General features: G+C 37.2%; 1 protein-coding gene across 3 annotated transcripts; it reads right to left on the reverse strand.

The window, feature by feature from the left end:
• Positions 1 to 126: 126 nt before the first annotated feature.
• LOC149832914 (O-fucosyltransferase 16-like) lies at positions 127 to 11,898 on the reverse strand. Of its 3 annotated transcripts, none has more exons than XM_090014773.1 (8): positions 10,664 to 11,898; positions 10,108 to 10,536; positions 4,718 to 4,806; positions 4,421 to 4,607; positions 2,123 to 2,304; positions 1,834 to 1,936; positions 1,414 to 1,745; positions 127 to 1,308 (listed from the first exon to the last, which is right to left on the reverse strand). In XM_090014773.1, exons 2-8 carry the CDS (start codon positions 10,111 to 10,113, stop codon positions 852 to 854), a joined length of 1,356 nt encoding a protein of 451 aa, XP_089870899.1. In that variant the 5' UTR covers positions 10,114 to 10,536; positions 10,664 to 11,898; the 3' UTR covers positions 127 to 851. The 3 variants fall into 3 exon arrangements, with proteins under 3 accessions (XP_089870899.1, XP_089870900.1, XP_089870898.1); XM_090014774.1 differs by having other exon boundaries at positions 10,108 to 10,539; XM_090014772.1 differs by lacking the exon at positions 10,108 to 10,536.
• Between the last annotated feature and the right edge of the window lie 915 nt (positions 11,899 to 12,813).

A 12,813-nucleotide genomic window follows, 5' to 3' on the forward strand; every position in this document is an offset into this window, starting at 1 on the left:
ACAATTATTTGGATAAATAACAAAAGCCCTCTATAAAGAGATCAAACCATCAATCACACGCATAACAACACAACAATCTCTAACATGAAAAAACTCCTCAAAATAAAGAGAAAAACCCCCAAGAGATTGTAATCCATCAAACTTCTCCACTATTCTTAAAGTAACAGGCACATACAAGTTCTCTAGTTAAAACTAGGGGCATATAACCAGAAAGCATCTCAAGACTAATGGGTCTTGATAAAAAGATAACTTCTACAATGAGCCAAGAAAGGATTGGAGAGATCTCACTAAGAATGGTGGCTCAACAACTCTACACTTGACAAAAAGAACCAATCGCGATCTCCACCGTCCAAATTGAAGAACCAATCATCATAAACAACAAGTTTCAGCTCAATCGGACCACAGATCGACCTCACAACCATCTCTTGATCAAAAGCTGGTAGCACCTCCTCAACCCTAAAATTTTCTGCCTCTTATCTCTCTTTGTATCTCGTTCTTCTCTTTTTTTTTCTTTCTTCTTTGCACCCTGTTTTTCAAAAACCGCCAGCTGCAGGTGGAATGACTCAAATGTCATCTCCACCGCATGGGCTCAACCCATTAGATGAAGCGATGGATATAACCCGTGCTTCCACCACAGCAGCTGATACTATCCTATCCATTCCGTTGGGGGAATTTCTTAAAAGCAACAAACTATACAACTGTTCCAGAGGCTTATTTACAGGAAAATCACCCCCAAAACAGTGATCAAAGCAGTAACAAAAGAACCCCAAAAAACCAAAACACAAAACGAAAATAAAAGAAAAAGAGCAAAGAATCGGTAACTACAAAAAGCTCCAACCGAGGGTCGGTTGCTAGTCGGAAAGTATATCTTCCAACTCAGCCTCTTCTGACCGGATAAATTGACCACAATCTGCATCTGTTCCATTGAATTGTTCTCCTTCTGGAGAAACCAATCCATCCTCCACACAGTCCAATTCAGACAGGTCAGGTTCATTGTCAGCTGAATCATTTTCAACAGGTTCAGTTCCTTTGCTACTCATTCCTTTTCCATCCATACTTACGTTATTTGCTTGGAGACTGAACTTGTCTCCTGTCTCAGCCTCCGGTACTTCACAGATACAAGTTGAAGGATTCTCATGAAATTCTCCCCTTCCTGGTCTCATCTCTTTCGGTTCTCCCATGAATCCTCTCTGGCTTGTACGGACCCTTGACGCAAATGCCTCCCAGCTCATGTTTGCTCGGTTGCGGAACAAAGAGTACAGTTTTTTGCTGTTTGGTCTTATTGTGCGTTTATGTCGAAAATACCTCCTAAAGCATGGAGACCAAGAAAGGAAACAAGAAATAAGTGAACAAACAAAACAGTTGCTATACTGCATTTGTCTTCACCAGAAAAGAGAGAATATATAACCATACCTTCGTCCAGCCAGCATTTTGGCCATATTACCATTGTTATTTGTCACAAATACATCACTCTCATCACAGACAATATAATCAATAGCAGCCATTCGAGACGAAAATGAAGAAAAAGGTGCCAATTCATCTTTTGTGGCCAATGTCTCCTTTGAGTAAAAATTTGGAAAGAGTTTCTTAAGTGGTGCTAGTGTTGCTTCCCCGCCGTATACTTCCCCTGATGCTACATAAAGGAATACATCACTGCCAAAACCCAGTGCCCTGAGCATCAGACCCACCTCTTCAGGAGAAAGAGGACATTTTCCGTGCCGCCTTTCCTTTTCAGGGTTGCTAGTCTGCAAAAGAATTTCATTTTGTGCATCAGTTATAGACTAACAGAAGTACCTTATTGGTATTCACAGGTACCATACTTCATGATCTTACATGTAAAGTCTTCCACCTCCTGCGTATTGCACCCAGTTCTCTTCTTTCTTTTTCACCACCTCCAAAATCACACCCTGAAAATGCAAGCATATCCGGCTCAAACCTGTCATATTCATAAAACAGGACATATTAATAAAATATTTTCTTCAGTCCACTTTCCTCAGACCATAACTTCTACAATAAAGTTACCACAGTTCAGCAAAAACAGAGAAAAGGACACATGGGAAAGTGTTCTGCACTTAATACACCAGTGAAACTAGAAAAATCAGGGGATTTACCTAATATTTACCTGAGGTGAAGAGCAACAAAATGGCCACGTTTCTCCCTCATTCTGTGGACTAGTTTCTGCCCCATTTCTCTAATGGACTTTGTGAACCGTAATGCATGATAGTTGGCTCTACATCTCAACTTTTGTAGATCTGTATCTAGTTTATTTGCAAGCCTAAAATCAAACTTGGTGAGCTCCACAGCCTGCATTAGACAAGCAAAATCATCCAAAATCACACCATATGTATAGCAATGATTGTTTTTGCATTAACAACAGATAATTAAGTACAACTTTTAGTGAATAGAATAAATCAAACTACAAAAATGAAAAATGAAACAAGTCAAGATGTAAAGCTCTTGAATTTTCTGCCAGAAAATGGAACCCAAGAAAGACAAGTTTCAACAAATACCATGAATGAAAAGAAATCCACTCAACACAGATTGCAAACAGCCATGATTTAAAGAATGTGGTCATTAGAAGATCTTTAGTGCAGTTGAAGCCTTGAAGGGACATCAAGAGAATTGAATTACATATAGCACCTATGGTCAGACCAAAAGAGACAAAATATAGCTCCAATAGTCCAATGTCACTTTTTTAACCAAACAATCATGAAAATATGGGAGCTAAGCTAATGTACTATTTATACATTTTTTAATTTGTTTTGCCTTTTCAAAGCTTTTCTTAAAAAAGTCACAATACCATGATATCTTTTTGAAAAGAAAATCTTCAAAATGAAATTAATAGATAAATACTGTGGAAGAATTAACAAATATATATCAGGATATTGTCAGTATATGTAAATGCTTACCAGAAACACATAGTACAAAGTTACAAACATACATATATATATTCACAGTAACTCCTTTAACATGGCATCAATACAAAAAACAATACCATATGATCATATATGGGCTCACAAATGCACCAAAGTTACACTATAATCACCCAAATTTGTTCAAGTCTTAGTTTGTCAATTCTCTAAACATGGCCAATGTACTTGGATTTGCATGTACATGTTCCTTCCTAAACAATAAATAAACAGAAGCCCAACAGAATTAGCAGTTCAAGTTCACGATATTGGCATGCAAATGTTCTTCAAATCCAGCTTAAATAACTACCATCATCAAAACACATCAATTATGACCACATGCATATTGCAACTATTTTCACTAACGGCAATACCATATCATTCAAGTTCATGATCATGAACAAACTGTAGAAAAATCAGACAAGGTATGCAAACTGAATAGGGGAGCCATGTCCCATATTGCATTCATGTCAAGGGTTTTCACTTGTCAATGGCTATAGTTTCTGAAATTGGGTAACTCATAGCTGGAAGTGTTCTATTTGCTACATATGTAACTCATAAGATGCACAGGAAATGTGAAGAAAAGTGATATAACTAAAAGAGTGGCATTCATTACTCAGGAACTCCAGATGATTGATTGGTAACAAACACATTGTTGCTAGAGTCTAGACCTAGTTTTCTTATCTGCAACTAGCAGAATATCAATACGAGTGTGTGTGTCCCTGAAACTCATTATGTGCAACATGATTCCAAATCTCTACCCACATCCCAAAAAATCTTTATTAAAAGAACTGTGGATGGGAAAATGAAGTTATGTAGTGCGACTGAATGAAAAAGTGTGAGAAAAGATCAGGTTATCATATTTCCTTTTCTTTCCATGCCAACACAACAACGGATGGCAGAAGAAATAGATTGCGTCAAGCACCTAAGGAAGAACCGAAAGGCTTATAGAACCACAAAAAGGATGATGCTAAAATCATTGGTTCAATGACGCTGGAAAAGTGGATTTCTTGCCAAACAATGGACATCTTATGAATAAGATTAAAAATAGGATGGGACAAAAGAAGGCTACATTCAAAATCCAAAATAAAGAATGAAACAATGATATGTCAGCAACATTTATAATCAATGCTAAACAAAGAAGTAATAAATATGTTGATGACCAAGGAATCAGGACAAAGAGTGGAGAAAGCCATAAACATAGATAGCACTTGAAACAAAGATAAAATAGCACCAAAACAATGCAGGCTTAGCTAGACAGAGAATGGAAAGCTTAAAAAGCTAACATTTGCATAATGAGCTAAAGAAATATTCCTTCAGAAATACTGAAATAGACATGCTAAGTTAGACAAACTCATAAACTTTAGAGAACAACAAAATAAGTTTGTTAAAATAAAAAAATTACATGGAAAATTACAGTACTTAATTTGAATTGTTAGAATCTATGCCTTAAAATGACCGTGCCCATCTCAAAAATGCAAACATGAGCTTTGATTTATAAGAACACTCACATGTTTCTTCAGAAGCACAGGCAACACACGGGTTTGATAACATCTGGGAGTGCATTTTCTTGGAACACGCATGGTATATGGAGATCCCCCAGACTTTCTGGATTTCTTAGGGAGCTGTTTGATGATAGTAACATCTTTTGCAAGATAAGATATAAACCAATCAACATCAAATATTTCACTGAAGTTGCTGTGAAAGACAGGTTAGAAGGTAACACATTAGTTTCTGTACTACTTGAGTTACAAACATGGCACACTAGCAAATCCAGATTTAAGTGTAATGATAAAAGGAACACAAACCTAGCATCCTCCCAAAAAGATTTTTGGTCTAGTTTAGGGACAACAAGAGTAGCATTGAGAATTCGAGCAGCAACAACAGCATCAGTGATCTGCATACATAATGTCTTTAGTATGATTTAACATCAGCATTTTTATAATAAAGTTTCACTGAACCAGCAAGTTACTTATTGCAGATCCAAGTGTCAAATTTTAGGATTGAAGAATGACATAGCAGTTACTAGAAATTGGACATCTAAATTTACTTATTCTACTACCAGTGTTCAGAAGCATCTTCAAACATCTCCCTGCTAATCACAACAATCACTAAAAACAAAAACTCGTATATGTAACAACAGGAAATTGGACATCAGTAGCATCTTGGACCCTACCAGCATTAAAAATTGAAATGGCATTTTGACTTCCACTGTAACCCAAACGGTTACTTTTCATACTTAATCATCACTACAACAGGAAAATGACCATTATCAATACCTTGAACATTAGTCTACACTTGATTTGTGAAGAAATGTACCTATTGACATAAAATTATTGTTGTAACTTGCATATAGCTGTTCTATGGAACTAGGGATAAGATGACATCACAACTCATAGACTACAAGTTCTGTTCAGAAAAAATGCACTTAATAAAAGTTTGGCCCATTGGTACTTTTATGTTGACAATGAGCTCTAGATTATAAAAAACAATAGTCATTACATCACTCTGAAGTTTGGATATATAATGACATGAACATAAAAGTGACTGAACATCATGGTCATGATTCACATTTTCCACAAAAGATGTCATTTCAGAATAATTCGGTATTTGAAGTTGAACAAAGATTTCCTTAATTGCATAATGGGTTTAAGCCCAATCAATACACATGTATATAACACATAGAAGATGAACTCTCAACAGTAAATTGAAGATAGAATTCTGAAGAACACTGTAATATCCTACCCACGAAAAATGACATCCAATATATAGAATAATCACCACAATAATGTCATCACCTACCAAGAAATTTTCCGAAGTTTATTTAAAAAAAACTACTGGAGCTCAAAGATGATACTAGTTTGCCAAATTATGTAAGACTGTCAAGACCAAATTAAAATGGCTTTGGAAATACTTTAGTAGCTTCTATCTTGTTTTGGAATTTATGCTTGCAACAGGAACTCAACTTGGTATATGGTCCCATAGTTGAAGAAAATGAAATGTTCAGGGCTAATATAATCAGCACAGTAGCATTCTTATATCATTAAGCAGCATCCAGCAGACAAAGATCTACATCGCTGAATAGACCTTGCAATCCAAGGCAATTTCTTTTAATCAAATAAGCTGAGATCTGGACTGAAGATTTTTCATAACAAGTTAATGATTTGGATTTTTCAGTACCGAGGCTTTATCTGTTTTAACAAGTTGGAGACAGACCCTAGTGCTTGGAGTATCAAGCTAACAAAAATCATTCTGTACACCGCTCTTTATTAGTTTGGGCCTTTAGATTTGATTGATTACACCATTTATTTATTTGTGGTAGAATCAAGTGGCTCTCAACAGAAGGAATATGTGTTCACAAATATAAAAGAATTCTTGATTGGCAATGGGATATATACAGAAAGATAAACTGATAAAGACTTTCAAATGTTCACCTGCACGCAAATAATGCATATAAAACAAGAACTACAATACTCTTTGTAAAAGGATACAGCTATTAAGTTACAAGAGAGACTGTGGTTCATCATTTATAGAATTAGAGGTCAAGAACTTTGTCATGTGACATTATCCAAGAAAATAATGCAAGACACAGATAGGAGATTGTTTGACACCAAAACAAGGGCCTCCAAAAAACAGATCCATTCTAGCCAAATAGTGAAGTAAAGCAAGCAACTACAACACATAACAAACACAGACTCTAATAAGTGATAGAAAATCAGCCAGCATCACCTGCATCAAGAAGGAGATAGAGAGAGAGGGAGGAGCCACGACAGATGGAAAAACACGATGCCAAAAGTGGGTCGTGTGAGACTTCTATTCATAATATATACTTTACAATTAGGGTACAAAAATGCCTTTTAAATTACAGTGTAATACAATAGTACCATTAATAAGTGGCGCAACATATAAAATGGATGGATCGAATCAGATCCAATCTACATAAACACGTCTTTTCACCCTCCCTCAAGTTGTTCATGGTCTTGAATCATGAACAACTTGCCTTTTAACTTCCAAAATCGATCTCAGGTCAAGCCTTTTGTAAAAACATATGCAAGTTGTTCTTCAGTCGGCACAAATAGTGGCTCGATTTTCTTTTCTTCAACCTTTTGCCTGACAAAATGTTGTTCTATTTCAATATGCTTTGCTCGACTGTGATATATGGAATTAAAGGACATACTAATAGCACTTTGGTTATCACACAATAGAAGTGATTCAACAATCGATTCTCCTACTTCTGTCAATAAGTGTCTAATCCATGTTACCTCAACAGTGGCTGCAGCCATGGATCTATATTCAGCTTCTAGACTCGACCTAGCAACAACTTTTTGCTTTTTGCTACTCCAGGCAACCAAATTGTTTCCAATGAACACGCAGTACCCAGATATTGATCTTCTTTCATCAGGGTCTCCCGCCCAATCAGTATAGGTGAGAATTTCATGCCCTTTCTTAACTGAACGTGTTCTTCTATAAACAAGGTCATCCCCAACTGTTCCCTTCAAACATCTTAGGATCCTCTTAACAGCCTCCATGTGCCCAGTGCGTGGTTCATGCATGAATCGGGATACCTAGTTGACAGAATAGACTATATTAGGTCGAGTAAAAGTAAGATATTGTAACATCCCAACTATATTGTGATACTTAGTTGAGTCCTCATATATATCTCCGTCTTGAGTGCTCAGCTTATGATGGAGTATACTTGGAGCGGCTAGGGGACGACAATCTTGCATTCCAGATTTAGCAAGAACATCCAACGTGTACTTATGTTGAGTAAGAGTCAATGTATCTCCTTTTCTGTCAACTTTCACTCCAAGAAAATATCGCAGTTCTCCAAGATCCTTCATTTTAAACTTTTGATGCAGAAACTTCTTGGTGACATCTATGTGTAACTTGGATTTCCCTGTGACAATGATATTATCCACATATATCAATAGTAAGGTAATTGTCGTATCATCTCTGCAAATAAATAGGGAGTGATCCAATAACGATCGCTGGAAACCATTCTTCTGAATCTGAAGCGAGAAACTCTCGAACCATGATCGAGATGCTTGTTTTAGCCCATAAATTGCTCTCTGTAACTTACAAACATACTCCTTTGGGTCCCCTTCTGTATACCCAGTGGGTTGCTCCATGTAAACTTCTTCCTTTAAAGTCCCATGCAAAAACACATTTTTAACATCCAACTGATTTATTAGCCATTCGTGCTCTACAATCAAGGATAACACTATTCGAATGGTTTCCATTTTCACAACTGAACTGAAGGTTTCATCACAGTCTTGCATGTACTCCAGCGTGAATCCCTTAGCCACAAGTCTTGCTTCATATCTTTCCACACTTCCATCAGGTTTATATTTTATTTTATAAACCCATTTTGAGCCCACCACATTTTTATCAACTGGCCTAGGAACAATCTCCCAAGTGTTGCACTCATGTAGTGCTTCTATTTCTTCATTCATTGCCTCAATCCATTTCCTTGAATTTACCGCCTGGTAAAAACTGACAGGAGTATTTTCCTTTTCCAGAGACGATAAAAACAATTGAAAATCCAAAGAAATTTTTTCATAACTAACCCATTTGTGAATAGGATGTTGAACTCTGTTTGATCTTCTAAGAACAACCTGTTCTGTGGGACCAATTGACTCTTGACATGTACTATCATGAGATTATGTTGTTTCATCAATTTCATGACAAGTGTCAGATTTAGGGTCTTGCCCTCACCTGGTGTAAACAACACCCTCGTATCTATCTGCCCCAATCTCTGAAACAGAAGGTACACAAATCTGACTTTGTTGTGCTTATTCCTGTCCACTATTTATTCCCCTTTGATCACAACTAGGAGAGCAAGTTCCATTACAACTCACAAAGAGATCTGCACTCATCCATGGATGATACATCTCAACATTCTTGTCCAATCTAGGAGTCATCTCAGACTTGCAATCAAAATTTAACTCATCGAACACGACATTTCTGGAAATTTTAATTCGCTTGGTTGTGGGATCATAACATCTGTACCCTTTATGATCATCTGCATAGTCAACGAATTTGCATTTTAAAGCCTTTTCCTGAAACTTATTTCTCAAAGAACTGCCAGTATGCACATAACAAACACAACCAAAAATCCGCAGATTAGTATAATCTGGATGTTCACCAAACAGTGTAAAATGGGGAGATTTATTTTCTAGTACAGTCATGGGCAGTCGATTTATAACATAGACTGCGGAGTGAAATGCATCTATCCATAAATTCATGAGAAGATTGTTGTCATGCAACATACTCATCCCACTTTCAACAATATGACGATGCTTCCTTTCAGTGATCCCATTTTGCTGAGGTGTATGAGGACAAGATACTCTCCTCTTTATTCCATTACTTTGGAGGAAATTAATGAAGTCATTTGAAGAAAATTCTCCACCTCCATCACATTGGAAATACATGATGTTTTCAGAGAAATGATTTTTGACATAGGCATAAAAATTATAGAACAATTTAAAGACCTCATATTTGCATTTCATAAAGAATATCCAGATAAAACGAGAATAAGTATCAACAAATATGAGATAATATCTACTTCCAAAACAAGAAGCGATGAAAGCTGGTCCCCAAACATCTGAACATATGATTTCAAAAGGTTTCGAAGCTCTTTTATTGATTTGATAAAAAGGTAAGACATGACTCTTACATAAACAACAACTAGAACACTTAACATCATTCTCTCCTGAAATGAGACTAGACTGAGGAATGAGACCATCAACTACAAGTCTTTCAATAAAACGATGACTACAATGCCCAAGATGCTCATGCCAAAAATTTGGCTTATTACATTCAGAAACACTAAGGACAAATTTGGATGAGAGCTTCGAAGTGGAAGAACTACTGAAATCAGCACAAGTAGAAGGCTCTTCTCGAATGACATACATGTTTCCCTCTCTTTTTCTTTCAGCGAACGTTTCCCTCTTGTGAAGATCCTTGACATAGACAGAAGAATGAGTGAATTCAACTGAGGCATTTTCATCATCAACAAGTTTAGAAACAAATATAATATTCTTTTTTATGTTGGGAGCGAGAACAACATTGGAAAGCTCAATGGAGGATTTTGACAAGGGAATAAAAGAATTTCCAACATGAGAAATAAGGTGATGAGATCTGTCCCCAGTGACTATACTATTTTTACCAGAATAAGGAATAGGATTCAAGAGCTTACCCACATCACCTGTCACGTGAGTCGCTGCCCCAGAATCTACGTACCAAGCTCCTTGTTCATTCTACTTCAAATTAAATCTCGCCAAGGCTGATATTAAAAGCTCTTTTACCTCTCCCCTGAGGCTTTTGGCATCTGCTACCTTCTTAGTTTCACTGCTCATACCTTTGCCTTTATTCTTTGGATTGAACCAACAGTTTGCCTTGATGTGACCCTTCTTATTGCACAGAAAGCAAGTAGGAATGTTTCTTGCCCCTTGTCCTCCAGCATTAGGAAATGGTGAAATACTGGGTGTGGGGAGTATTCCACGACCTCCTTGCCCATTCTTTCCTCCTCGAAAAAATTTTTCATTTTCTCGTCCACGCCCATAATCCATTCCCGTTACCAAGACATCTGGTGCACCTGATTGCAAGGTTGATTCTTCACCCAAACCTTCTAATGACATCTCATATTGCAGAAGTTTAGCATGCAATTCTTTAAACTTAAGAAGCTCAGGCAAATACAATAGCGATGTAACCAGAACATGATATTCATGTTGCACTTTGTCTTTATCACTTACCTCACACCCAACAACAGTTAGCTGATCCGTAATGCTCTTAACTTTATTCAGATACTCCATAATTCTCATTGTATCCTTCCTCAACAGCTGAAACTCACGTTTGAGGTACATAACACGAGCTTCTGATATTTGTGATTATGTCTGCACCAACCCGTTCCACAACTCCATTGCTCTGCAGTCATCTGGAATTAATATGAGTACTTCTTGTGATAATGTAGATGTGATGTAGGCCACAAGCACTTGATCTCCTTTCATCCAAACTACATATTCAGGATTGCGCACAAAGGTGGTAGTGGTGATCCCTTTATCGTCCTTTTTCTCTTGCACGATGAATTCTGGGGAAGCAGGATCTGATCCATCCAAATGCCCAGAAAGATCTTGACTCCTAATGAAAGGAACTATTTGTCTCTTCCAGGTTAGGAAATTGGAGTTGGTTAGTTTTTCAGAGACAAGTTGACTAAAGAAATTGGATGGAAGGCCCGGTGAAGAAAAGGACTCCATGTACGTACGTGTTTTTTTTTTAATATAATCCAATACGCACGTTTGAAACTGTTTTGGGGCTAGAATGTGTTGTTCCACACGTTAAACAGTTCTGGCCAAGAACTTGGATGAACGTGGAATAAACTGGAATCCTTTGGGAAAAAAACTTGGTAACTTAAAATTTGAGGAACAAGACAGAGAATGCAGGACAGAATCTGATTTCAAAGAGAAGAAGTTCATGTCTGATCATAAGAAGAAAATGTTGAGGATGTTTTCCTTTTTTTTTTTACTTGAAACTTGATCAGATCTGAGAGAAGAAAACAATCTGATTTAATCTAAACCGAGACTTGATCAGATCTGAGAAACACGTGATCAGATCTGATTAGGACTCATACACATATGCAATCTGATCTAATCTGAACCGAGACTTGATTAGATATGAGAAACACGTGATTAGATTTGATCACGACTCATACACATATGCAGTGGGTTCGTTAGAGAGAGAAACTCAGGGAAAAGCAAGTAGATAGGTAGAAACGAGCCAGGGAGATAGAAAAGAAAGAAAGAATCAGAGAGTAGCAGGGAAGAAATACTGATTTAGGAAGAGGAGACGATCTCGATCTCTTTGGGCATGCCTTCTGGAACTAAAACCCGCTCTGATACCATGATAGAAAATCAGCCAGCATCACCTGCGTCAAGAAGAAGGAGATAGAGAGAGAGGGAGGAGCCACGAGAGATGGAAAAACACGAAGCCCAAAAGTGGGTCGTGTGAGACTTCTATTCATAATATATACTTTACAATTAGGGTACAAAAATGCCTTTTAAATTACAATGTAATACAATAGTGCCATTAATAAGTGGCGCAGCATATAAAATTGATGGATCGGATCAGATCCATTGGATCTGATCCAATCTACATAAACACGTCTTTTCAATAAGAACAACAATAAATTCTGGCAAAAGAATTACTAAGCACCAGTTTTATCTAGGCTTCTTTAGAAAATAAAACTCCAACTTCATAAAACCAATTAAACTATGATATGTCACCAGAATGTGGGTGTGAAAACAAGGTGCAACAAGGTAAGTGTGCTTGTGTATGCACCTTAATGTACAATAAAAATGCATACTTTTGTTTAGTTTTCTAAATTGTTTATAAGCTCACATGTAAAATTATAAATCAAGTAGCAAGCTGCTGCAGCTGGAAGTTTCAATGGGAGAAGCACCAGAAACATCTGGACTGAACAAAAACTTAGAACCTAGAATAATCATTGGGAGAAAAAACATGTTTTGTTTCATTAAGAATATCATCCTACCAGGATTATGAAGTCTGAATCAGCCTGTTGATTATGGTCTAACCTCTAAAACAGTGAAACTGATGCCAAAGTAACACAAATATTTTTCCCATGTGACGCAAGTTAAAATAATTCTATAATAAATAAATGGTAAGAGAGAACATGAAGAAGCATAAAGCATCATTTTCACAAAGGGGTCAACTGAAAACCCCATGCATCCCTCTCGAGGTCAGCTCGGGCATGAGCTCTGTGCCAGCACCGATCCTGCAGCAAATAGGGGATCTCAAATTGTGGATTTGATCCCTAAACCCCCTGAACCTCTTGCCTCATTTTGGAGTGGGAGTGGGGGTGGGGGTGGGGGAAGGGGAGGAGTGCTGT

Source organism: Nuphar pumila, chromosome 7 (assembly GCF_984573655.1).
Source record: "Nuphar pumila chromosome 7, dmNupPumi1.hap1.1, whole genome shotgun sequence".
In the NCBI taxonomy this organism is placed as follows: Eukaryota; Viridiplantae; Streptophyta; class Magnoliopsida; order Nymphaeales; family Nymphaeaceae; genus Nuphar; species Nuphar pumila.

Bases quoted from the DNA above. Each gene is read 5' to 3' on its own strand.
- LOC149832914 (XM_090014772.1), bottom strand. From the start codon at position 10,774: ATGTACCTCAAACGTGAGTTTCAGCTGTTGAGGAAGGATACAATGAGA. The intron at 4,807-10,663 runs GTAAGTGATAAA...TTATGTATGCAG, and splicing joins TAACTGTTGTTGGGTGTGAG to ATCACTGATGCTGTTGTTGC. The intron at 1,746-1,833 runs GTAAGATCATGA...ATTCTTTTGCAG, and splicing joins GGAGGTGGAAGACTTTACAT to ACTAGCAACCCTGAAAAGGA.